The sequence below is a fragment of the Cotesia glomerata genome, linkage group LG6 (genome assembly GCF_020080835.1).
Source record: "Cotesia glomerata isolate CgM1 linkage group LG6, MPM_Cglom_v2.3, whole genome shotgun sequence".
In the NCBI taxonomy this organism is placed as follows: Eukaryota; Metazoa; Arthropoda; class Insecta; order Hymenoptera; family Braconidae; genus Cotesia; species Cotesia glomerata.
The window spans coordinates 11081942-11108522 of record NC_058163.1 but is presented as its reverse complement, the minus strand read 5'-3'; the positions used below and the strand labels follow the sequence as shown (position 1 = coordinate 11108522).

General features: G+C 33.8%; 2 protein-coding genes and 1 long non-coding RNA gene across 3 annotated transcripts in view; 1 reads left to right on the top strand and 2 right to left on the bottom strand.

The window, feature by feature from the left end:
- Window positions 1–26581, top strand: part of LOC123266475 (protein escargot-like) — a 65714-nt gene that overhangs the window by 16353 nt on the left and 22780 nt on the right. The gene's annotated exons all lie outside the window — the stretch shown is intronic.
- Window positions 21587–21973, bottom strand: LOC123266479. The gene is made up of 2 exons (XR_006509785.1): window positions 21886–21973; window positions 21587–21813 (listed from the first exon to the last, which is right to left on the bottom strand). It is a non-coding gene; the product is annotated as an uncharacterized LOC123266479 (long non-coding RNA).
- On the bottom strand, window positions 23669–25494 carry LOC123266477. The gene is made up of 2 exons (XM_044730717.1): window positions 24357–25494; window positions 23669–23990 (listed from the first exon to the last, which is right to left on the bottom strand). The coding sequence occupies exons 1-2, from the start codon at window positions 24841–24843 to the stop codon at window positions 23812–23814; spliced, it is 666 nt and encodes a 221-aa protein (XP_044586652.1). The 5' UTR covers window positions 24844–25494; the 3' UTR covers window positions 23669–23811.

Here is a 26581-nt window from a genome sequence, read left to right as displayed (position 1 = left end):
ATTTAGTGATATTAACTGACATAATATAAAATATTTTAGTTTTATTATGTTAATTAAAGATCAGATTCCAACTTTTACGGAAAAATACAGTAAAATTATCAGTTTAAATATTATTTTAAGACCGGTCAACTATTCAATCCGTCAGAATCGGTCAGAAGCCCATAAACCAGTAAAAAATTTATTCGGTCATTTATTAGACCCTCTGATTTTATCACAATCTAATTAATGACTATAAAATGTATATTTATAATTAATATAATACTTAAAATCTTTTTTGATTATTAAATTTTATTTTGTTCTAATTTTTTTAGTGAACGGTTATATCGAGGAACGAATTGTTAGAAGAAAAAATTGCTAAACAATTAAAGAAAAAAAAAGTTGCAAGCTAGTAAAAAATATATTTTTAAATAAATAAGCTTAAGCTTTAATTGAAAAAAAGAAGAATAGAAAAATTTCAAGTGAATCAGAAGAATTATCGTCATCAAAAGGAATTAATACAATTTTGTTAATTATTGGTAAATACATCTCGGCAATCATATCTCAGACAATAATATCTCGTGTGTTTTGGCCTTTTTTTAGCATAAACACACCCACAAAACATGTTAAAATGGCGCAACACGATTACGGGCGTTTGTGTTGGCCTATTTTCGAGCATGTTATTTCTGAGATATAAAGAGGGGTAGCCAATTATTATTAATTCTATATTATTATTAGTAATATTATAATTAAGCAGTAAAATTTTTGGAAGCCTAGAAAGTCCTGAAAAAAAGATATTTAATATTTATATATTTTTGCCTTTACCATTGATCCTTATGGAAAATCAAAGACTTTATTTTATTTCACAAAACTGGACGTTCAGATTCTTATAAAAATTAAGACAACGAGAGAAAATAACATCTACAACATATTTAATAACAATCAGTATGATTTCCGAGAATATCAAAATATTTATTAATAAAAAACATTCAAAATTTATCACTGTCTCTCTTTCTCCAACGTGATTTAGTATAGGGAGTACTACCTTAATAAGTTAATAGTTTTTTATAGCTTAGTATAGAAAAAAAAAACCTTAATCGGTCAATAATTGGTGCATTTACCCTAGTTCAACATAATAATTTCCAAAATACCTGCGTTGCAAGTAACACATTCATTTTTTGAAATCCCTCCGGTTTCAAATGACTTGGAGATAATTTGAAACCTATTTTCATATTCATTTTTCCATACGCTTCAAGCTTCAGGAGTACTTCCCAATGGAGCATTTTAACAATACCATCAGGAGTCTGAAAAGTATTTTATATTAGTACATATCTATATCATTTTAAAATTTTTGAATTACCCAAAAACACGGAAGTTTAATTATTCCATTTCTAAAATTTTTCAACAAATGGCAGAAGTCGGATGCAAACCATAACCTTCTATTAGCATCGTAAGGATGCTCACAACTGAATTTTTGGTCATCTATTCCAAATATTTTCCAGGCACCTCTATTCCATTGTGCAGCATCAGTAGTCACACAGTCAACTTGAAGACCAGCTTTTTCAAGCAGCAGTATGCATTCTGTTATTAGCTTATGTAAAATATCACTGGTAACAGAATTCTTACTTAAAAAGCTTCCAACGACTTGTACCCAGTCGCCTTGAAACGGCTGAAACATGAATACAAGAGCATGGTCAGCTCTTGTATTTAAGTACTTTTGTGGTGTATGATCTCCTAAGTCGACAAAACCATCAAATTTCATCGTTCGCGAATTTAATTTCACCCCTTCACTCAAGGCTACTTCATCAATAAGAAGTGTACCTAATGAAAAAACGTAATAACAATATTAAAATAATAACAATAAATGAAAAAAATTATTTAGCATAAAAAAAGCTAGTAGAGACAAACTACTTGAGAAATTCCAAGATAAAAAAAAATAAATAAATAAGCATAAACTTAAAGCCAATTACGAAACTGTTGGTTCTCTAAAGATTAGGGTGTGCAAAAAAAATCAACTAATTTTTTTTTTCAAAAAGTTTTTGAAATTTCGTTAGAAGATACCACAATTTAAAATTCAGTTAAAATTTGAGCTCTTAATATCAATATTTATAGGTCGCGAACTGAATTTTTCGATTTTTCGTTTAATTCATACGGAAAAAAAAATTCCAGAAAGTTTGGATTTTCATTTCTCTTGATTGAACCAACTTTGCCGAACAAACAACTAATATTTTTATAGGAAATTGAACGCTGATTAAAAAAGGTTTCTTATTTTTCGATAAATTCAATCTTTCGAAAGTGGTTTTTTTGAAATGACTTTTAAACGGCTTTACCGATCAATTTCAAAAACTAATCACCTCTTAACATTAGAAAACCACGTCGATTGCCGCCACTCCAGTCAAAATCGGTTGATTCGTTCGTGAGTTATCGTTGACGAAAGAAAACCGAAAAAAGTTATTTTTCGGAGTTACTCCGAAATTTCTAGTTTGACCAATTGAAACTTAGAGATTCTTTATGATGCTCAAAAAACTTTTTGCACACCCTAATAAACATAAATAAAGCCATTGAAAATTAGTATAATCGACTATTTCATATTGTTAGTAACTACTGCTAATTATAAAATGTTAATTTTACTGCAGAAGCGTGATCAAAATTTGGACAATGATACCCCTTTTAGAATAAGTTTCCATACGTGAAGCTCTGTACGCAAGTGTCTCAAAAATAGCTTTCGGGAAACCAAACGCGCTATCTAATTTTTGAATGTAAGAATTCAATGTATCCTTACATGGAAGCGGTAAAATTTGTCTTTCTCTCAGACGATCATACAACGCGGAGTTTTTGATTCGCATTAGTAGACATTCATACACCCATTCGACATCATATCTTCTTAGCTTGGAGTTTTTTAATTTAGCATAATCAAAACAAGCTCGTACTGCTTTTTGTTGAACTTCAGGTAAATCAGCTATCGCTTTTTCAATTACTTCAGTTTCAACAGCAGCGCATTTCAACTTTTGCTCATCTATCAATTGAGATAACTCTATGTTCTTTACATAAGAAGCAATGAAAAAAATAGAAACATTATTAAAATACTACGATCAATAATTTTGTACAAATACAACCTTTCGCTGCAGGCGTGCGGATTTTCGCTTCTGCAATTTCAATTGCTGTTTCAAATTATTACATTGCAATTTCAAGTCCTTAGTAGATTTATTTTGACGATTTTGTAGTTGGCGTCTCAAAACACGACAAGACTGGCATCGAATAATACCTTGATAGTGTTGATGCTTCTCATCAGTTAATATATTTACACAGCTTAAAGAACATCTATAAAAAAAAAACCGTTATTATTCACCGATTTATGTTTCATTCGTAAGTGAATCAATATTAAAAATTTAGTATCTATCTAGTATCTATCTAGCCTTCGTGGTAAATTTATTGAGTTTTTTTAATTCGCCCGTTGGAACGCGGTAGGGCGTTCAACTCGCAGTAAATAGATTAAGGCGGGAGAGTAGGTTTAAATTCAAATAAGTTAAATTAAATAATATATATATAATAAATTTAAAACACTCAGATTATTTTAGTTTAATTTAGATTTGCCTTGCGCGCAAATCTATTATTTATTATTCAATAAGTTACAAAATAAAAAGTACCGACAATAATTTCGAAAAAGAAAATATTCGCGTGGCGTACTAAAGTCTTGCTTTTTGATAAGTGTCTTCTTATTCCTTGGTTGAGATGTTCGTACCTTTGGAGTGGGAGAAACCCAGAGGGTAGTGAGGGTAGTTGCGTGCGCCTCTGCAACTCCCGTCCTCAGCCAGCATCCCTTCTCGAGTTGGCAAAAATGGGACTATGCTGCGATGACGACACGGCGACTCGACATTCCCGGGTTATATGCAACCCGCATACTTAACAATAGAATTTAAAATAGAAAGGTTTACAATATTTTAAAGATTCTTATTTTCTTACTGATACTATTAAAAATAAAATACATATATTTTTATACGTAATTCTATATTAATATACAGAGAGCGTTGTGATCAATCTTTCGGATTCACAACACCTTCCCCCTTATACGAAAAAAAATTTGAATAAAAATTTTTTAACTTCCCGCTACGAAAATCGAAGATTTTCAAAAATCGGGAAGTTATTGTTTTCACCCCGTTTTGCAAAAACCGAGTTTTCATCAGATCTCGACGTTTGAAGGTCACAGGAAGCTTCCCTGTATCCCTGCGAGGTTGTCACGGTGTCTGTATGTATGTGTGTGTGTGTGTGTGTGTGTGTGTGTGTGTGTGTGTGTGTGTGTGTGTGTGTGTGTGTGTGTGTGTGTGTGTGTGTGTGTGTGTGTGTGTGTGTGAAAGTATGTGAACCGCTTATAACTTTTGAACGGCTTGACCGATTTCATCGTGGTTAGTGCCATTCGAAACGGCTTGACCAAACTTAGATTTTGAATACTATTTAGACCGATTCAGATCAATAGATTTTGAGAAATCTTAAAAAAACTGAAAAAAAAAATTTTTTTCAAATGTAGTTTTTTTGGAATTACTTTTATACGGCTTGATGGTTCAATTCCAAAAACTAATCAGATCTTAACCTTAACAAACCACGTCGATCGCCACCAGTCCGGTCAAAATCGGTTGATTCGTTCGAGAGATATCGTGAACGAAAGAAAACGGAAAAAAGTGTTTTTTCGAAATAACTCTAAAATTTCTAGCGCGATCAATTCAAAATTTAAGATTCTTCGTGGGGCTTGAAAAACTGCGTCGAATGCTACCAACCGCGTGAAAATCGGTTTATTTATTCGAAAGTTATTGCGGTTTAAAAATTCAAAAAATAGTGTCATCAAATCCATATCAGACTTTTGAGCTCGAAGAGCTTTAAAGCATAGGAAAGCAATCTCTTTGAGCTCGGAGAGCTCAAAATAACCCATAAATTGTATTTTTGAGCTCGAAGAGCTCAAAAACGTCATTGGTGCAATTTTAAGCGCTTACGTATGGAATTAGCGGGAAGTTGCAGGGATGGCCTTCAGGGTCAACCGTTTTCCTAATTTTTTTTTTTAATTGAATTTTTATTAAAATTCACTATCACCGATATGATACCGATCCAAGGAGGTGATACCGATCCAAGGAGGTGCTGCGGGGTATGACGAAAGGATTTGTAAGCCTAGTAGTATTGAAGATATGGATACCAGCGTAGTGGCTACCTTGGAAGTGAACGGTCCCTCATCACCCATACCCGGGTTGATACCAATCCAAGGAGGTACTACGGGGTGCATAAATGAGACTAGGATGTTTGAAGGTATTATATTAGGGTATATATTAGGGTATTTTATTTGAAGGTATTATATTAAGGTATATATTAGGGTATTTGAAACATTATTGTAAAGAGAGAAACTGGGACGATTGGATCAGATTCGAAATATTTTCTTATAATGCCCAGATACATCACAGTACCGGATTTTCCCTTCACGAGTTAATATATGGAACCAAAGCGCGCATCCCCACCGAGTTCTCAACTGAAGATATAAGTCCCACTTTTCTTCAGTATTTTGATAATTTGTTCACTCGACTCACTCTTTCTAGAGCAACAGCCGCTGATAATCTTAATCAAGCTAAAGAAATATCAAAGCAATATTACGACCGTTACACTAAACCTTATAACTATCGAGTTAATGAAGATGTATATCTATTAAAAGAACCGCGACTTAATAAATTTGAACCGTATTGGACTGGAGCCTATAAAGTTATACGAATACTGAACAAGGAAAACGTCGAAATCTCCTTAGGGGGAAATAAAACCAAAATCATTCATAGTAATAAGCTTAAACCTGCCTGTATTCGAATCGACAATGAAGTAGATTAAGCTCTAAATATGTATATTTAAATTAAGAAAGACTTATTTAACCGAGTATTGTAAAAAGAAAAAAAAATATATTTATATGTTTTTTTCGTATAAGGGGGAAGGTGTTGTGAATCCAAAAGGATTGATCACAACGCTCTCTATATATTTATATAGAATTACATATAAAAAAGATGGCTGCAATAAATGATAGCGGGAAAAACCCAGTAAGATTTAAAATATATGTATTTTATTTGTAATAGTATCAGTAAGAAAAATAAGAATCTGTGGGAGATAGGCAGGGTTCAATGATATAATTAATAAAAGAGTTGTATAAATTATATGCAACGTTTATTTAAAAGTAGAAATTATATCTATGTATATTACACGAGGTGTATGTCTTGACAACTAGTTACGAATTGTTGGAGAAGACATATAGGCCGATATGCATGCATGCATGTGTGTGTACCGGCGCAACTAGCATGCTCGATGAATCGACGGCTAGCGTAGTGTGAGTAGTGTACGTGTGAGTATTACTATCTCTAACACTCTCCCTTAATATGAGCAATTGAGCATGTGTGCTGTATTACTCCGTCTCACTCACTCCCAGTGCTTTCGTGATATCAGTGTATCTCTCCCTGGTTAGTGGCTTCGTGAATATGTCGGCGATCATCTCTTCTGTTGGCATGTGCGCCAGCTTTATCGTCTGGTTCTGGACTGCTTCTCTGACGAAGTTGAACTTGATTCTGACGTGTTTGGTCCGGTCGTGGAACTTCGTCGCCGTTGTCAATTTAATTGCACCCTGATTATCGCAATAAATGTCTCCATCTGAGAATTGTGGGATCCCCAACTCGTAGATGAGCCCTCTCAGATACATTGACTCTTTAGTGGCTTCTGTAAGGGCCTGGTACTCAGTCTCCGTCGTCGACAGTGCCACTGTCCTTTGTTTCCTGGATTTCCAGCTAATTGCAGCTCCTCCCAGGATGAATGCGTACCCTGTGTACGACTTTGAATCGGTGGGGTCATTACCCCAGTCGGCGTCGGTATACCCTACGATTTTTCCAATCGGTTGTCGATATACAAGTCCCAATTTCGACGTTCCTTTCAGGTATCTTAGTACCTTCTTCGCAGCTCCCCAATGCTCTTCATTCGGATACTCATTGAACTGACTCAGCACGCTTACACTGTGCGCAATATCTGGTCTCGTCGCTATTGATAGACACTTGAGCGATTCGACTAGCTCTCGGTACTGCGGATTCGTCGTCTGCTTCTCGGCGTCTTTTGCGGCTCTCAACTTTGACGTTGGGCTCGCTGGCGTGCTCTGAGGATTACAATTCACCATGTTGAATTTCTTCAGTAAATCCTCGACGTACTTTCCTTGGCTCAAGCTTACCCTGCCTGGCTCTTGTTTAATTTCAATGCCTAGGCAGTATTTAGCCTCTTCGAGGTCCTTGATTCCGAACTCTTTATTAAGACCTCGTTTTAGATCTATGATCCATTTCTCGTCGTTCGACGTAGCCAGGATGTCGTCTACATACACAGCGACTAATATTATTTTTCCGTCTTGTCTGTATTGGAACAGACATGGATCTGATATTGTTGGCTCCAATCCCAACTTCTGGAGTGTGGCTTTCAAGCGTTCGTACCACTTTTTTCCAGATTGTTTCAGTCCATATATTGCTTTGCGCAATCTGCAAACTTGCTCACCTTTTGCGAAGTTCTCAAGCATCTTCGTTGCCATCGGAAGTAATGGTGAATCTCTTCTCTCGTTTCGTACAATGGACTCCAGAGTCTCTTTCAACGTCGTCGGAGCTTCGATGTATAGCTCCTCGTCGATTACTCCGTGTAAGTACGCCGTTATTACATCCATTTGATGTAATTTTGTCCCCATCTCCGTCGACAATGCTGCTAGTAATCTGATGGTGTCCAGTCTTGCCACTGGAGCAAACGTTTCGTCGAAGTCGAATCCAGGTCTTTGTGTAAAGCCCCTGGCTACTATTCGCGCCTTTCTACGCTCGATTTCTCCTTCTGCGTTTATTTTATTTTTCAGGATTACTTTTGAGCCGATGACTCTCCCTCGCTCTGGTCGTTTTACCAGCTCCCAGGTTCCATGTTGGAGGTGTGAACGCACCTCATCAACGATTGTACACTTCCACTCGTGTGCGTTATCGCCTTTCGTTGCTTCTTCTAGCTCAATATCTGCCATATGAGCTATTTCTTCGATGAATTTAACCTCTATCGGTTCATCGTCGTCTTCCAGGTCTTCGACGTCGTTCGTCGATATTCCAGCTCCACTTCCACCTATTTCACTGCGTGCTCGCTTGTCGATTTGCACTAGTGATGTATCGATCGGTCTTTTTTCGCCTCGATTTTCCTCACTCGCCTGGTAAAACACGTCGTCGGGTCCATCTGCTTCTTGCTCCATTGGTTCATCTACGTCCTCTTCGTGACTGGATTGCTTGAAGCAACACTCGACATGCTTACGTATCGGTACAGCTTCTTCGGTCTTCCGGGTTTCCCTGACTTTTGTTTTGCGGGTCTTTTCGGTGCACGTTTCGGTGGTCCTATCTCGGGCTCTTGGTGGACTCTCTCGTTCCTGGTCTCTCTCCCTGGCTCAGGGGCGTCTTCTTCTGGATGCATATATTCAAGATCCATCTGTTCAACGTTTAGTGATCTAAATACTGATTCCTCAATAATTGATACGTCCCTGGTATATTCAATTCTTCCAGTATCACTTCGTCGTATTTTGTAGGCTTTCGCGGTTTCTGAATAACCGACGAGTCTGCCTTCCACAGATTTTTCGTCGAGTTTTCCTCGACCTGGACCTTTCTTGAGCACAAATGCTTTTGCACCAAATACACGTAGGTGTCTTAAATCTGACTTGTCTCCATGCCATAACTCGTATGGAGTTTTTCCTTCGTAGCTTCTGCTCGGACATCGGTTCCTCAGGTAGTTCGCAGTGTTTACCGCCTTTGCCCAGTACATCTCTGGCAGTCCTGATTGAATCAACAAACATCTGGCCATGTCGACGATTGCTCTGTTCATACGCTCGGCTACGCCATTTTGTTGTGGCGTGTACGGTACTGTGAGTCGCCTCTGTATGCCTTCACGTTGCAAAAATTCGTCGAATTGCTTATTGCAATATTCTCTGCCGTTGTCTGATTGCAAGGCTTTAATTTTCATGCCTGTTTGTTTTTCTGCGAAGCTTTTGTACGTTTTAAAAGCTTCAAAGACCGCGTCCTTTCTCTTCAGGAAGTGTATTACACACCAGCCACTATAATCGTCGATAAAGGTTACGAAGTATCGGTTGTCTCCTTCTGACCTGGTTCTCGACGGCTGACACGAATCAGTGTGTACAATCTCGAGCAGCTTTTTGCTCTTTTCTGTTCTTGGTTTGAAAGGTTTCGTCGTCAACTTGCCTTGTTGACAGATTTCGCATGGCTGTCCGCCTCCTTTTACCGGCTTTAAACCCGTCGCGTGACCATTCGACAAATCCACTACGGCGTCTATGTGCAAATGACCTAGTCTAGCATGCCACAGGCTTGCTTCCAACGTGTGCGACTCCTCCGTTGCTGCGTTGACCTGCTCTCCAGCTTCTCTCAGGTAATACATATCTCCAACCCGGTCTGCTATCATCTTGACGTTGCCTTCTAGGTCTCTGATGACAGCTCCATCTTTTCTAAATAGGACCTCCCGGTCGTTTTGTGTGATTTTCGACACGGAAAGTAAATTAGTCCTGAGATCTTTTACTAATAATGCATTATTAATTTTAACTTTTACATTACCATTTTTTGTTGCTGCTGTAAGGTACGCTGTCTCTTTTGCCTTCGCTGTCGTCGATGCGGTGTTGGCCATATTCAGCGTTGCTGTACACTTTTGAAGATCTTCCATCATCTCCTTGTTCACAAACAGGTGCGTCATACAGCCGCTGTCCAAACACCATCTCGATGTGGATGTCACGTTGTTAACCTCTTCTGTCATTGCGACTTCTATGTACAAATTTTCAAAATTTGCGCTGATATTTTTCGCTGTGCCTTTTATACGTTGCGGGCATTTTTATGCCCAATGTTCAAGGCTACCACATATATGACATGGGTACCTCTTTTTCTGCTTCGGGTTTTTACGACGTTGATTACTGCCTTGCCGGTTTCCAGCATAGAGAGCATTGTTATCGACCGCTGTATTGACGGCGTGACTTTTATTTTCGTCCATAATTTTCCCGATGAGCACCTCTGTGTTCGGCAGATCGTCCTTGGACCTCATGGCACACCTGAAGTTCTCGTAGCTTGGCGGCAGACCTTTGAGTATTAACACAACCAGCATGTCGTTGGGAATATCAATCTTCGTCCCCGCCAATTGATCTACGGCACTTGAAAATTTGTCTAGGCGTCCTCTGAAATCGTCGCCTTCGTCTATTTTGAATGGCATAATATCCGTGAGTAGTTTAATCTTCCGCACTGGACCTTTTGAGGCATGAATCGACTGGAGCTTCTCCCAGGTTTCCTTCGACGTGGTGCAATTCGAGATGCTTCTCAGTTCAGCTTCGCCCACCGACAGGATAATTTCAGCCAAAGCTTTTTCGTCGTTCTCCTTCTACTTGTTCAGTGCGGACGTCGCCGCACGATCACCAGATCCAGGATCTGGTGCCGGGATATTACCACTGATGTAGCCCCACTTGTCGTGTCTTAATAGCACGGCTTTCATACGAATTCGCCATACCTCGTAGTTCGAGCTATTTAGCAACTCGATCCTCGATAATCTCTCGGCGTTCATTTTAAGGTTAGGTTTTTTGCCACGTGGTCAAAAATTATTTTTTCGTTTTCGGCTTTCACTCACTTAACTCTTTCTTTTATTTTATATCACTAAATTCTTATCTACTCGTACACTGGGCCCATAACCTGTGGGAGATAGGCAGGGTTCAATGATATAATTAATAAAAGAGTTGTATAAATTATATGCAGCGTTTATTCAAAAGTATAAATTATATCTATGTATATTACACGAGGTGTATGTCTTGACAACTAGTTACGAATTGTTGGAAAAGACATATAGGCTGATATGCATGCATGCATGTGTATGTACCGGCGTAACTATCATGCGCGATGAATCGACGGCTAGCGTAGTGTGAGTAGTGTACGTGTGAGTATTACTATCTCCAACAAAATCTTAAGAAAAATTGTAAACCTTTCTATTTTAAATTCTATTGTTAAGTATGGGAAATTTTTTATCATAAATTTTAGGGTATAGACGAATTTATAGTTACCGGAAATTCCCAAGGAAAAACTTATAAAAACTTTTAGTACTGTCCAGTTAGTTTAGACATGCTAAGAAAAAATTTCTTTGTTAAAATAAACCTACGTTAATTGTTATGGTCACTTAGGATAAGATGCCGAACGTTTTGGAAATACTCTTTACAATGCTGGAAAAAACCCGGAGATCTTTATTTATTACTCTTTTTATTGTCATAATCTTTTAAGTAACTTATTTTCCAAAACGTTCGCTTAAAAAAGGGATTGCTTGAATACTCAAGACTAGGTCATAAAAACCAGGCATCCATGCGGGTTGCATATAGCCTGGGAATGTCGAGTCGCCGTGACGTCATCGCAGCATAGTCCCATTTTAATGGTCCTCAAAGCCGGATTTAACGAACCTAAAGTGGTATACAGTGTAGTGAAGTGAAATTAAAATAAGCATAAATTGTTATTTAATCAGAGTCCAATACCGCGTGAAAATCAAATAAACATGTCTCAAATATTTAGACGAGGTCAAATTAAAGCATCTATAACAAGAATACAAACATTTATAGAATAATTTACTGATTCTCCTCTGAATCAAGCCAAGCTGCAGCAGCGAATTGAAAATTTGAAAGCCGTTTTCAGTGCACTCCCGGATATTACGGCGGAACTCATGGCAAGTGATTCTGATCGAAACCATGATGTAATAGAAACCGAGATAACCGAGAATTATATGGACGTATTAGCGACAGCAACTCTTTTACAGAACAATACTACTGAGACAACCAGAGATAGATCGGTGACTCCTGCTATCTCAGAGAGTAGTAGCAATCACACTCTTGACCACAATCTGACAAGAATGCCGAAACGTGAGTTACGCAAATTTGATGGTAAACTTGAAGAATGGAAAGCATTTTCTCATTGGTTCAAGTCAAATGTACATGAGCGTGTTGGTATATCTGACAGTACACGTATGTCATATTTGCAAGATACACTAGTTGGTGAGGCATCAAACACTATCGCAGGCCTTGAAGCTACAAACGACAACTATAAAAAAGCTTGGGATCTTCTTGAAACAACATACAACAATGAAGAAGCGGTAATTTCAAGACATTTCGAATTGCTGGCTGCAATTCCAGAAATTCAAAACAATTCAGGTGAATCTATTCGTCAGCTAGTGAATGAAACTTTAGTGCATGTGCGTGGTATGAAAGTGTTAGGTGAACCAACAGATCAATGGAATACCCCCTTGTTATATCATAAAATTTTCAAATTAGATAATACAACTAAACAAGAGTGGTACCGAAGAAAAATAAGTAAAACAAAACGAAATTTTGATGATCTAATTGCCTTTCTACGGGAAGAAGCAATGAAGATTCAAACAAATACGCAGAAAAATAACTCAAATCCCACTGTGAAACCGAACAAATCAAACAATAACAATGGAAATAAAGCAAATCAACAGAAGTCAAAACAGGTACTCCCAACAATAGTATTTAAAAACTGTCCTATTTGTGAAGAAGATGGACATCCGACTTACAAATGTGAAAAATTACTTGAATTAACAGTACCTCAAAGAATAAATGCAGCAAGAAAAGCTAATCTTTGCTTAAATTGCTTAAGAAACAATTAAGAGGCAATTGTTTCAAGTGTGGAAAAGTGCATCATACGATACTACACTTGGAAAAAGCAGATACATAGAATGAAGAGAAGGAGGATTGACTCTTGGCGTCATCGAGCCCGAAAACCAACAGCGTCGTTCTTCTAAATGGAAGTAAAGTTGAAGAAATAATGGTTACTGCACTAATAAATATACTAGACAAAAACAATCAACCAATTCGCTGTCGGACGTTACTTGATACCGCAGCTACATCAAATTTAATCACGGAAAATTTAGCAAAATCGTTAGGACTTCAGAAACAAAAATATTCTATAGCTGTTAGTGGACTCGGTGACATACAAACGTCAACTTTGTTCAAACTCAAAGTAACAATTCAGTCAAGATTTAATAAATTTGAAAGACATTTGGAACTCTATACTGTTCCAGAAATCACAAAACAACATCCTCATAATTACATTGATAAATACGTACCAGGTAATATTGACCTTCTCATTGGGGCTGGACCAGCTTTATCATCATTCATTCCTGGACAAAAAGATATGTCAGTACCAGAGGGCCCAGATTTATTCTTACAAAACACATAATTCGGTTGAGTCATCGGTGGAGCAATATCAATAAACAATAGGTCCGAAAATATCAAAACAAAACAAAAGGATATTACATGCCATATTACTACAATGCAAGCACTTCAACAACTCACTAAGACATGGGCAATAGAAGAAGGACCCAAACTTAAACATTTATCTGAAGAAGAAAAGGCATGTGAACATCATTGTAAAACCCATACAACTCGCAACAAGGATGGAAGTTATGTCGTGGCTCTTCCATTTAACTCCAAGCAATCACTACTCGGAGAGACTCGAACAAGAGCTCTTAATCGATTTAAATCATTAGAAAACAAATTCAAAAAGAATCCTGAGTTGGAAAAACAAGAGAAAAACATTATGCAAGAGTACCTCGACTTGGAACATATGGAACTATCATACAATTCAGCAGGTGAAGAAGGATTTTACCTCCCTCACCATGCAGTCATACAAAAACCGTTATTCAATCATTTGATTCGTTTCAGAATGCATCCAATTATACTAGTTGGTGACATTGAAAAAATGTTTCGGTACGTGTGGGTGAGACCACAGAATCGAAAATATCTCAAAGTTATCTGGAGGGATAAATCAGGAGCAATCAAAGACTATCAACTGACCATCGACTCATTTGGTACAACATCAGCAACTTTTTTAGCGGTGCGTACACTGGAACAAGTAGCTTAAGACGAAAAACAAGATTTTCCTGAAGCGTCAGAGATCGTCAAAGAAGGATTTTATGTCGATGATTTGATTGCAGGTATGAAATCAATTGTCAAGGCAATAAAAATTAGAAACGATTTGATACAGCTCTTACAAAGAGGTGGATTTAAGATCAGACAATGGGCTTCAAATGAACCAAAGGTGCTTGACGGATTACCAGAAGAACACATAAATAAAAATCTATACATTGAAGTAGATCCAATGCTTAAAACTCTTGGCATATATTGGCAAACACAGTCAGATTTGCTAATTTATAAATTAAACAAACTGCCAGTTAAAGTAACCATGAGAGTTATCTTAGCTGAAATTGCAAAAATCTTTGATCCTCTGGGATTATTAGGACCACTTATTCTGGCTGCTAGACTGATTCTACAAGAATGCTGGCATCAAGAAGTTACTTGGGATCAAGAATTACCGCAGGATATTCAAAATGCATTTACTACGGAGTTCAATCAGATTCCAGAAATAAGCTATAAGCGATCACTTGTACTGGTAGATACCTGTGATATTCAATTGCATGGATTTGCAGATGCCAGTGAGAAGGCTTACGGGACATTTATATACCTGAGAAGAATTACTACTTCAGGTGAAATACAGGTAAATCTTCTATGCGCTAAAACCAAGGTTGCGCCACTACAAACACAAACACTAGCAAGATTAGAGTTGTGTGCAGCTCTAATGCTCGCTAATCTTTATGAAACAATCAGAGAAGTATTACCAATTCAATCATCTAATGTCATAATGTGGTCCGATTCAACCGTCACAGCATACATTCCGATAATGGTACCAACTTCGTTGGTGCCAATAATCAATTGAAAGAAATTTATCAGCAGCTAAATTCTGAAAAACATCAAGAAAAGGTACAACGGTACCTAGCAAATGAAGGTATAAAATGGAAATTTATATCTGCACGGTCTTCCAATTTTGGTGGATTGTGGAAAGCAGCTGTAAAATCTTTTAAAAATTATCTGGTCAAAATTGTAGGCGATACTCTAGTTACGTTTGAAGAATTAAATACACTCGTAATAGAGATCGAAGCCATCCTTAATTCAAGACCATTAACCGTCAGTTCATGAGATCCAAACGATCCAATAGCTATCACGTCAGGGCATTTTTTAATTGGCGATTCATTAACCAGTATACCTGATTGGAATTGGTCTGATGTACCGTCTAATAGATTATCTTCATGGCAACTGATTCAAAAACTAAAACAAGCCTTCTGGAACCGGTGGCATAAAGAATATATCAATGGACTAAATATGCGACACAAATGGCAAAGGGGCTCTCATGAAATCAAAGAGGGTACTGTTGTCATAATCAAAGAAGATAATACACGGCCACTCCTTTGGCCGCTTGGCCAAGTTATCCGAACGCATCCAGGGTCAGATGGAATCATCCGAACAGTAACCATCAAAACTTCCCGTGGAGTGATCGACCGCAACGTCAGAAGACTAGCTATTTTACTACCAAATGATAATAAAGCCAATGAATCTAATAAATCAATAACTTTCTCAAGGCGGGTAAGATGTTCGAAAACGAGACAAATAACTAACAGACGTACGGTAAAATAAAAAGTTTGTTAAATACAAAATTTTTATAACTTTCAAAACATCTGCAAAACAACTGTACAAGAAAATTCTCTCACGCTCTTAAATTTATGATTTTAAGAACATTAATTATTATCAACTGATGTGAAGTAAAAGTTACAAAATATTTTACAAATGCAATTGTAATCGTTAATGATGATTAAGAGTGTAATAATCATGTGAAATTGATTTCCAATATTTTTATTTACAACGGGGTTAATTATTAAGTGTAAAATGGATGATTATACGGAAATTAATAAATTTTTATGTTTCACTTTAACATCAGTTGATAATTCTTTAGCGCTGAATTAAAAAATTTTACTTCATTTTGATTATTAACGAATTTCAAAATTTCATCTTTGATTGGTGTTATAACTTCCAAAATACTACAGCGTAATTGACGCTGTAGTATCAGAACACAATGCTTTGATGTTATCAGTATTAATATTCCATTGTTTTACTGTTGTAATAATAGCTGAAGCTTTATTTTGTCCAGTTCCAGATTCTAGTTAGGGGACTCCTAACAGTTGAAATTTACCTGATGATGATAAAATAATAGGAAGCCGGTCAACTTGTTCTATACCTGTAATATCTGACAACAGTTTTCCATCAAAATGTAGCACATAATAATCAGTTTCCAAATTAATTTTCAGATTTAACGTCGCTTCTTTGCGAAATTTTTCCTGTGCTCGGTGAATAGTCAAATGACTGAAGTTTACGCTTGCACAATCAATATTTAGGCTAGATAATAAAACAGCAAAAATGTAAGTCGCCGACCTACTACTCATATTAGCTCTATCCAAAGCCGCAGCAAGTTCTGGTGTCATTAGATCAATTTTAGGAACTTGTTGTTTTGGAATTTCATCTTTATAATCAGAGATTATACGAGAAGTATTACTTTCCAAAGATTTCTGGGATAACTTAGATGTTTGGCTTGATATTTCATGATTAACAACATTATCAGTCTCAACTGTACAAGAATAGTCAACATTGTCATTACCGAACTCTCCGACATCAAATGTACCACTATCATTATTGTTATGATAATTGATATCAATGTTCTCTTCATTATTGTTATCACTCTTACTGTAGTTATTATTTTCATCGCTTACATCAACATCCATATCTTCAACATCTTCTGGAATTGGTTGAGAATTATATGAAATACAACCAAGTCGACTGGAAGATTTTTGTTCCAAATAAAATAAACTTTTTTCTTTATCCAGTAAATTTAGCACATCAGCATGAGCTATATCAAATAGTTTATTTAATTCGTCCCGAAAAAGGGATTCATTTTTTTTTTTGAGATTTTGACTTTTTCCTCTTACAGTTTTTTTGTTAGTTCCTCCATCGATTGTGATTTGAGGTTAGTTTTAAAAAAGCAGATCTTTTCTCTCTTGTCGGGATTTGTGCCACACACTAAATTTCGAAAACTTTGTCGACAGTGGTTGATATGCTTTCTTTCACTGAAAAATTTTTCGTTTTGAGATAATAAAATAAAAGTGACATAACCTCTTTCAATGAAGGTAATTTTATTCCACCAAATTCACTTAATACATCACCAATCAAGTACACTGTTTTCACCATTGTGATAATAAAATTTATAACTTATATATTTTAATTATAAGCAAATTAAATTAATAATATAACGAATTTAAATAACAATCAGTATCAATAAAGAAAGACAATGACGAGAAGATAGAACAAAGCATTGAAAGCAGAGCAACAAAGAGAAATTAGTACTGAACGACCAAGCTTACCAACCCAGAGCTTACTAACTACATTACTCAAATCAAACGAATATACTACTTTAATCAACGGAGCTGAATAAAGCTCATTCAATATTTTTTAAATGAAAAAAATTAATCAAATTTTATAGTTGATTGAATTGATTTAATATATTTATAATTTTTTTAACATTTTTAATAAAATACATCTTACAAAAATTTATAAACTTTATGAAATATAAAATTTATTTGTTATAAAAGAGACCCAAAAATCATTTGTTTAATAATTTTAACCTTTATGTTTATGTATTTCCCAGTGAACACAATTATGTCAAACTGACGTCAGAATGACGTCATACTACGTCATGATTTACGTAAGATGTAAGTCATATATGAGTCACATATGACTCATAATTTCCCACTTCCTGACGTAAGATTCTTACGTAATACGTATGACGTACCTATGATGTAAGTGTGACGCTTGCATGACATTTATGACGTTTATGTGACGTATTTATGACGTCCTTATGATATATAACTGATGTCAAAATTAATTACGCGGAAGAAAATTTTTTGAAAAAAAAGTAAAATTTAATTATGCGGTTTTGGGTTCGAATAATAATTTCAAGACTGATTACATGCTGAGGAAGAAGATTTGGAGTTGAAAAATCCTGGCGTGTGCTGGGCTTGAACTCGGGTCCATTGAGTTTGGAGTCTTGAATGCTGCTCACTTGTCTGCATCACGATTGATATTAAAAACGTTTATTTAAATCTATATGAATTTAAAAGTTGGAAAGGATTAAGTTTATACGTTTTCCTCAAGTTTTATTAAGATTTATGATGAGATTGCATAGAAATTGATGAATTTTTTCTAAATTTTATAAATTTTCAGAATTTTCATGAATTAATATTTCATTGGTCATAAGAACGTCATAACGATGTCATATTAACGTCATAAATTCTGAAAGTTGAAAACAAAAATGTTTAGATTGTCCAATTAAACGCAAAATGCCACTTAAAGTTGACAAAATTTTCCTAAATTCAAGAAAATTCATAAAACATAATTAAAGAGAATTATATTACTTTCATGAAAGCAATACTTTTGCAAAAGCCCATTTGTCTTCAACTATTAATATTTCAGCTACCAATGGTCGCACAGCAAATTAGAAGACATTTTCGGAAGCTGGAATGAATTTTCTATGAGGACCTGTCAAGTCATGAATCGAAAAAATTTTTATAAGCCTCTGAGACGAAAAAAAAAAATCAAAAATTTTGAAAAAGTTCTCCTTCATCCCATTTTTAGCTAAAATTTTTTGTTAGAAAATCTATAAACTATAATCATGGAGTTTTAAAGCCTTAAAATGCATCTTTTTAGATTTGCAATACGATCATTTTTCACTGAGATACAGCAGGTCAAAAATCGGGAAAAATTCAGACTTCTTTGTGGGTAGCATGCATAGAAAATAATTTATTCCAACTTCTAAATGATCACGGTTTTTTTTCACTATTAAATTTTTCATTTTCTATTATAGATACAATAATTACTAAAAAATACAATAAGTTTCACAAAAAATTTGCCTTATTTCACTCTCATACTCATTAGGTCAAAAGTGAGTTTTTGTAGCAAAATTGCTCGCAAAAATTTGACTTTGTCAAAGCTGATACTTATTTTGTAAAAAAATTATTTTTGACTTTTTTTAAGGAGTACCCCGTTTCGCCTTCAAAAATAAAAAATCTTTTTCTAAACGGCAGTTTAAAATTAGTGCTATTTATCTTAAACAGAATTAAAATGAAGACGATTTACAATATTTGGGTCCCCAAAAACTTAATATTTCTTTAGATAAATTCCATTTTGTCCTCCCTCTTCCCCTATACTTTTTTTGAATGAATTTTTTACTGCTTAATTCCAACGAATCTATGATGGAAAACCATTGCTCCAAAGTTACATCAATATCATGTCAAACCGTAACTTAACATTGACGCATCCTGATAAAAACAAGTATGGCAAAAGAATTGAAAAGATCGTGACTTTTCACTAATGTAAGAAAAAGAGTTCAGAGTTACATCAGTATTAGGTACAATCAGAACTTTTCAGTGATGTAAAAAGATGACTTTAAACTTATGTCAATATTACGTACAACTGTGACTTTTAACTGATGTAAAATAGGGACTTAAAACTCACATCAGGATTACGAAGAATCGTGACTTACCAGTGACGTAAATGTATGACGTGAAAATTACATCAGTATTACGTAAAACCGTGACTTACCAGTGACGTAATAGTATGATGGTAAAGTTACGTCATTATGACGTACAATAATGACTTTAATACGACATAACATTTTTTATATCAGAATGATGTAAAAATGACATCACAGGTTGTGATATCATAACAAGATCATAGGGAAAGTCAGTTTTACGTCAAACTTATGTCAAAATCTTGTGACATTCTTATGGCATTCGACTGACGTCAGATGAACGTCATGTGTTCACTGGGTTGTACTTTTTGTGAGTTACGTATGGAGTAAATAAGCAAAAAAAAAATTAAAATCTCAAATTAACAAATTTCAATTGATTTTACAATAAAAAAACAATATCAATATAAAGTATGATTTTTTTTTGCAATTTTATTGGAAAATATTTGAAATTTTTGATTGGTGTTATTTTTGATTGCAAATTTCTTTGAAACGGTTGATCTGAGGAACTTTGACCTTTAGACATTTTTTGTAGAGCGTGAAATTTCCTATAAGACCTTTCTCTTAGATATTGCGTAAACAAGCCATTCCGAAGTAATTAAAATTCAAAAATAAAAAAAAAGTTTTCTCGTGTTATTTAAATAGAAAAATTACAAATGAATTGAGGCAAACCTTAATATTAATATTAAGGGCTCTAATAGACGCCAAAAGTTTTTGTTTTTAAATGTACTTTCAACTTTTCAACACCATTAAAAAAAAAAAATTTTTTTTTTTTTTTGAAACACCTAATATATATATATATATATATATGTACATATATATATATATATATATATATATATATATATATATATATATATATATATATATATATATATATATATTAGACTGGGCCAAAAAAAATTAACTATTTTTTTTTTTGTATATCGAAAATATTATTTGAGATGACAAAAAAAATGTTGTGAGAATTTGAGCCCTTAATATTTATATTAAGAGGTCTATCATCGCAACTTTTAATTTTTTTTTCCGGAACGGGTTTTTTGTCTCATAACTCCTAAACCATCGAGGTAAATGAAATAAACTTAGATGTTTTTTGAAGCAAATTTAATTGTCTACAAAAAAAGACTGATTGAAATTTTTCGTCAGATGAACCGTTTTCTTATAAACACGCCTTGAAAATTGATAAGATTTCAGAATTTTATTGTTTAACTTTGGAATTTTGTAATTCACTTAAAAATTAGTATCCGGAAAAAATTCAATAGAGATTCTTGAAGGGAATTTAATTTCCTACAAAAAATGTCTCTTAACATTTTTAGCTAAATTCACTCCTTTGAAAGTTATTCAAAGTTAAAGTTGATGTCAAAATAAAATTCTGGTTTTTTTCGCTGTAAATTTAATTTTTGAGCCCATTGAAAATTTTGATCTTTTTATAGATAATAATTTTTATTTTATCAACAGAATTATGAAAAATTTGAAAAAATCATAATATATTTTTATTTATTGGCATTGAAAAGCTATTTTCTGCAGAAAATTGCATTTTCACTGTGTTTTGATAGTTTAAAAAATAACAATCATGTTGTTTTCTCATTGAAAATTATTTACTTTTTATTTAATACAAATTTATCTACGAGAATCCGCTTTGATTAACAACCTCCCCTTACTCCCCTTGTTTCATTTTTCGACATCAATCCACAGTACTACTTCTCATGAGATTACTCTCTCATTTTCTCAATAATTGCGTCGCTTAATACGAATGCTTAGCAGAAATTAATCATCAATGATATAGTACACATTCAATAAGAAACAAAATCAAATTACAGTCAACGCTCTCTGTATTTGATTCGCCCGTCCAGGACCATTCTCTGTACTTGACTCGTCCATAAGAGCTGTGTAAATTCGTCAAATACAGAGGAAAAATGTGGTCAAACACAGAGAGCGGTTAAAATACAGAGAGGTCCAATACAGAGAGCATCGACTGTATCATTCATAAAAAATTTTATAGCACAAAAAATACCATTCTATGTAATTAAATCATCTAAATTATATAAGGAAAACAATATAAAACTTTAGTACATCTATAATTATTTTTAACAATTTTAAAAGACGGAATAATCATTCAATTAACGTACTTTTATTGCAATTAGGGAATTTTTTCCGATACTCACTAATAACTAGTAATAAATATTGGAGCTGTTCTTCGTCTTTAGTAAGGCATTGATTGTAATCTTCAATTAGCGCTACACCACGTTCCGCGACATCATTGACAACAGCCAATTTACTAACAAATTGTTGACATTCCTGAAAACTATCGATGCTGGACCACTTGTCGACTTCTTCACTTAAAAATTCATGTGGCAAGTCAAAAGTCTTTTAAAATTGTTAACGATTCTGTTGAAATGAAGTCACTTACATCTTTGTGTAAAAATTCATGTAAGTTTTTGTAGTCAAATTCATATTTTCTGGCTTTAGTTTTTATAGGGTTCCGATTTTTCAAATTTTTACCATTTTTTCTTTACTTCCGGATCTACAGCATCGTCAAATAGAGAAATTATGGCTAATTTGTCACTTAAATACCACAAATGATCGCTCATTTTTTAAAGCTCCTTTTGATACAGATGAATTAATTTTATCATAGAGTATCAATTGTTGCATCAAAATTAAGTCATTATTTGCAGCTAAGATAGCAGAAGGTGAAGTGAACCAAGCTTTTATATAAATGACAATTATGAAAATACATACTTGGCGAATACTAGTTAATTCATGAGGGGTCAGCTTAAATTCTCCCCTAAAAATATATATTTTCAGGCAATAAATTACCTTCGACATCCAACGAGCATGACTCATCGCTCCTGGATGTTTAAAGGTGAAATTATCTTTTGGAATAACTCCTAAAAAAATTGACGATAACTCTAAAAATTCTCGGTAATCATTCCTCGGAAGATATTTCTGCAACAAATGAGTACGAATGAAAAAAACTGATTTTCTTAATCTAGAATTAATAATTAAAAATCGTTTTTGAATACTAAAAGAACAAGATTTCAATTAAAACAAAGTACAAAATTCGATCAATTTTAATTTAACATAAATTACGAGTTAAAGATAATCACGTATATTTTTGTCTATGTTTAAAATGAATTGTATTCGATCGACACCAGGAAATTACTATTAATTTAAGGTTTAAATTTTTCCATTACACAATTTTTTTTAAATTTACCGAAAGGAAAAATTTCTTTTGAAAAATATGGGCATTCTAGTGACAAGACATTGATATGTTGGAAATTTTCAACAATTTCATTTCTTTGCAGAAGAAATCAAAATTTTTCGCACAGTAACTTTTTTGTTGGAAAATAGTTTAACTGATTAAAAATAAAAACAAAAATACAATTTTAGATAGATAACTTGAGAATTTTCATTCAGAATTGTTTTTTTCCAAATGTAGAAAACTTCTTTCAATTATTTGCATTTTCTTAAAAAAAAATTTTTTCTCTCAGTGTATAGTGAAAAAGAAAGTTGTTTTTGAGTGCTTTTGTGAATGATATTATGTAACTAAAACATACCAGCGAATAACTTTCAATAAAATCCAATGTTTCGTCTTTTTCTCTGATAGTACTTTAGCAACAATAGGATCATTAATTCCTGCACTGTATTTTGATTTATCTATCTTGTTCCAATTATTTTTGAATCTACCAAAAATTGAAACATTTGGGCCATTTTGCGTTGGCCAGTATACTTCAAAACACCTTTAATGAGTAGTTCAATGACGTGATGACGACATGGCAACCAAATGAGCTTTCGCCCTAAAAGATTCTCTAGTTCTACGCCAGCGCCACGATGAATGCCTATTTAATAATAGAATCATTAATGAATTAAAACAAACATGAAAAATAAAATCTCTCAATTCTAAATACTTTGTTAATAGTATTGATTTACCTGTATTTGTATATGCAGTATCAAAGCACACCGCTTTGACATAATCACTGACACCCCAATGCTTCAAAGTTGAGTTTACTGCTGAAGCTTGCTCAATTCCAGTTCCTGCTCCAATTTTGGAATGCCTAATAATTGTTCAGCGCCAGACGATGTCAGAAGAATTGGGAGTCTATCTACAACATCTGCGCCAACAATATCGCTTAACAATTTACCATCCCAATGAACTACGTAATTATCATTGAACTTGAAGTCTCTTTTTAACCCTTCAGCTATTTCTTTTCGAAGAAGTATACGATTTCGTTGGATAGTTTTATAGCTTAAATTAACATTCCGAAGATCTATTCCAACGCTCTGTAAGGTAGCTGCCAAAATATATGTAGCATTTCTGTTGCTAACATTTGCACGATCAAGCGCAGCTGCTAAATTTGGAGTGATAATGTTTATTTTTGGTATTTTTTTTAGACAACAATTCTGTTTCAAAATCGGAAACATTTGAAATTTGACTGATAGTTGACTGCGACGATGTTAGTAACTCTTGACTAGGTGTAATTTCATTATTATTATTATCATTAACCAAATCTATTTCTGAAAAGTATTTTGATATTATTTACAAGAAAATGTGATCAAAGTATAACAAGATTACATAATATTTAGTTATCAATTAGTTATGCTGAGCATAAAAATTACACAGAAAAAAAACTTCTTGCACCAAGAAAATTTTAAGGAAGACAAAAGTTATTTTGGAGCAAAAAGAAATTTTCTGGGGTCAAGAAACTTTGACTTCATTAAAGAAATTTTTAATCTTCCTTAATATTTTCTTGAGCCAAGATAATTTACCTTCTAGTCAAGAATTTTTTTCTGTATACGGTTACGGGAACAGAATAAATTGCAATTATTTTTCAGTTATTAATTTTATTAAATCAAGTATTATTGTAAATACCAAATATCTACCTATCTCATCGGTTTCCATAATTTCAACATATTTTCTCGAAGTTTCTGGTGAACTGGAGTTATCAGAAATTTCTGGTTGATTCAATAGTTTCTGAGCCGAAAAGTTGTTGATCTCTCCATTCAAACTTCTTAGACCGTTTTTTCCAGCGATATTAAATAACTGTTGAATTTTTTGTTCAAAACTCACTTCTTTTTGTTTTTGAGCTTGTGATTTTATTCTTTTCTTATTGCACTGCAATAATTGCCATTTTTTGAAAAACTCAAGTATTTTGTTAATCGTATTTCGAAGCCCGGAGGTTAAAATTTGTAAATTTTTCCAACAATCTTGAACTATATTTGCAGTTTTTTTTGCACTTTCATTGACTTTTAGATGAAGAACTTTGTGATGATAAAAAAATAATAATAAAACTTCTTTTATAGTGGGAAGTTTACGACCATTAATTTTAGCTATTGGAACACCAATCAAATTAATTTTTTCGGTTGTCATATTGATACAGTTCTTTGATATTATTCAATTATATTTACGTAATCAAAAATCACAACAAATAAAGAGAGTCAGGTTGTAATAAAAATTGTAACAACACTAGAAATTAGACACACAACTCACAACACGAATACTGAGATTAAAAGCGACGCTCGATCCACAATTAACAATGAAGAAAGATGCTACAGTTATCTAAAAAACATAACCTCTCTATTTGTAGAACAATGGAATGTAAGAAATACCGAAAGTGAAGGTCGAACTAGGGGTCTTTTTTTTTAGAAATGGTGATAGATGAATAAAAACATCGTGGCGCTATATAATACGATACTAATAATTAATAATATTGTTTTGAGGTTATGTTCAATCGGTTGGCTTTGTATTAAGCGACGCAATTATTGAGAAAATGAGAGAGTAATCTCATGAGATGTAGTACTGTGGATTGATGTCGAAAAATGAAACAAGGGGAGTAAGGGGAGGTTGTTAATCAAAGCGGATTCTCGTAGATAAATTTGTATTAAATAAAAAGTAAATAATTTTCAATGAGAAAACAACATGATTGTTATTTTTTAAACTATCAAAACACAGTGAAAATGCAATTTTCTGCAGAAAATAGCTTTTCAATGCCAATAAATAAAAATATATTATGATTTTTTCAAATTTTTCATAATTCTGTTGATAAAATAAAAATTATTATCTATAAAAAGATCAAAATTTTCAATGGGCTCAAAAAAATTAAATTTACAGCGAAAAAAACCAGAATTTTATTTTGACATCAACTTTAACTTTGAATAACTTTCAAAGGAGTGAATTTAGCTAAAAATGTTAAGAGACATTTTTGTAGGAAATTAAATTCCCTTCAAGAATCTCTATTGAATTTTTCTGGATACTAATTTTTAAGTGAATTACAAAATTCCAAAGTTAAACAATAAAATTCTGAAATCTTATCAATTTTCAAGGCGTGTTTATAAGAAAACGGTTCATCTGACGAAAAATTTCAATCAGTCTTTTTTTGTAGACAATTAAATTTGCTTCAAAAAACATCTAAGTTTATTTCATTTACCTCGATGGTTTAGGAGTTATGAGACAAAAACCCGTTCCGGAAAAAAAAATTAAAAGTTGCGATGATAGACCTCTTAATATAAATATTAAGGGCTCAAATTCTCACAACATTTTTTTTTTGTCATCCCAAATAATATTTTCGATATACAAAAAAAAAAAAAAAAATAGTTAATTTTTTTGGCCCAGTCTAATATATATATATATACTAGCTGTTACCCGCCCGCTCCGCTGGGCACTTCATAGAATTGTATTTTTAGAGATCTAGACTTGAAATTTAATGGGAGTATTGTTTAGATTTGTACAGATTTCAAATTTCATCAGATTGGCCCGTACCTTTTATCCCTGTGATTATTCTAGCTAATATTCATAGTAAATTTTAATGTGCAATCACTATGACATTCCAGTGGTTGTTTTCCAAAAATGAATAATGACTGAAACGAAGAAAAAAATTTGAAATGATCATTGAAAGTTTCAGTTAAAGTAATTGCGCGTCTCATAAGTGAAGTTGAAATTTGGCTAGCTTAAAGCGTGACGAATTTTGCCGTTAATTTAAATTTCCTCCGTGACATCAATTTTTCATAGAAACTTATTTGTACATGTTTTTAACGAATTCTCTTAGAATAAATAGCCAAATTCCTTTTTCACATCTCAAGTGCTTAGAAAATGCATTCATTTCAATCTG

Excerpts from the sequence above, each read along its gene's own strand:
- LOC123266477 (XM_044730717.1), bottom strand. The coding sequence starts at position 24,843 with ATGACAACCGAAAAAATTAATTTGATTGGTGTTCCAATAGCTAAAATT. Across the intron at positions 23,991-24,356 it reads TATGGAAACCGATGAGATAG|AAATAGATTTGGTTAATGAT; the intron begins GTAGATATTTGG and ends AATACTTTTCAG.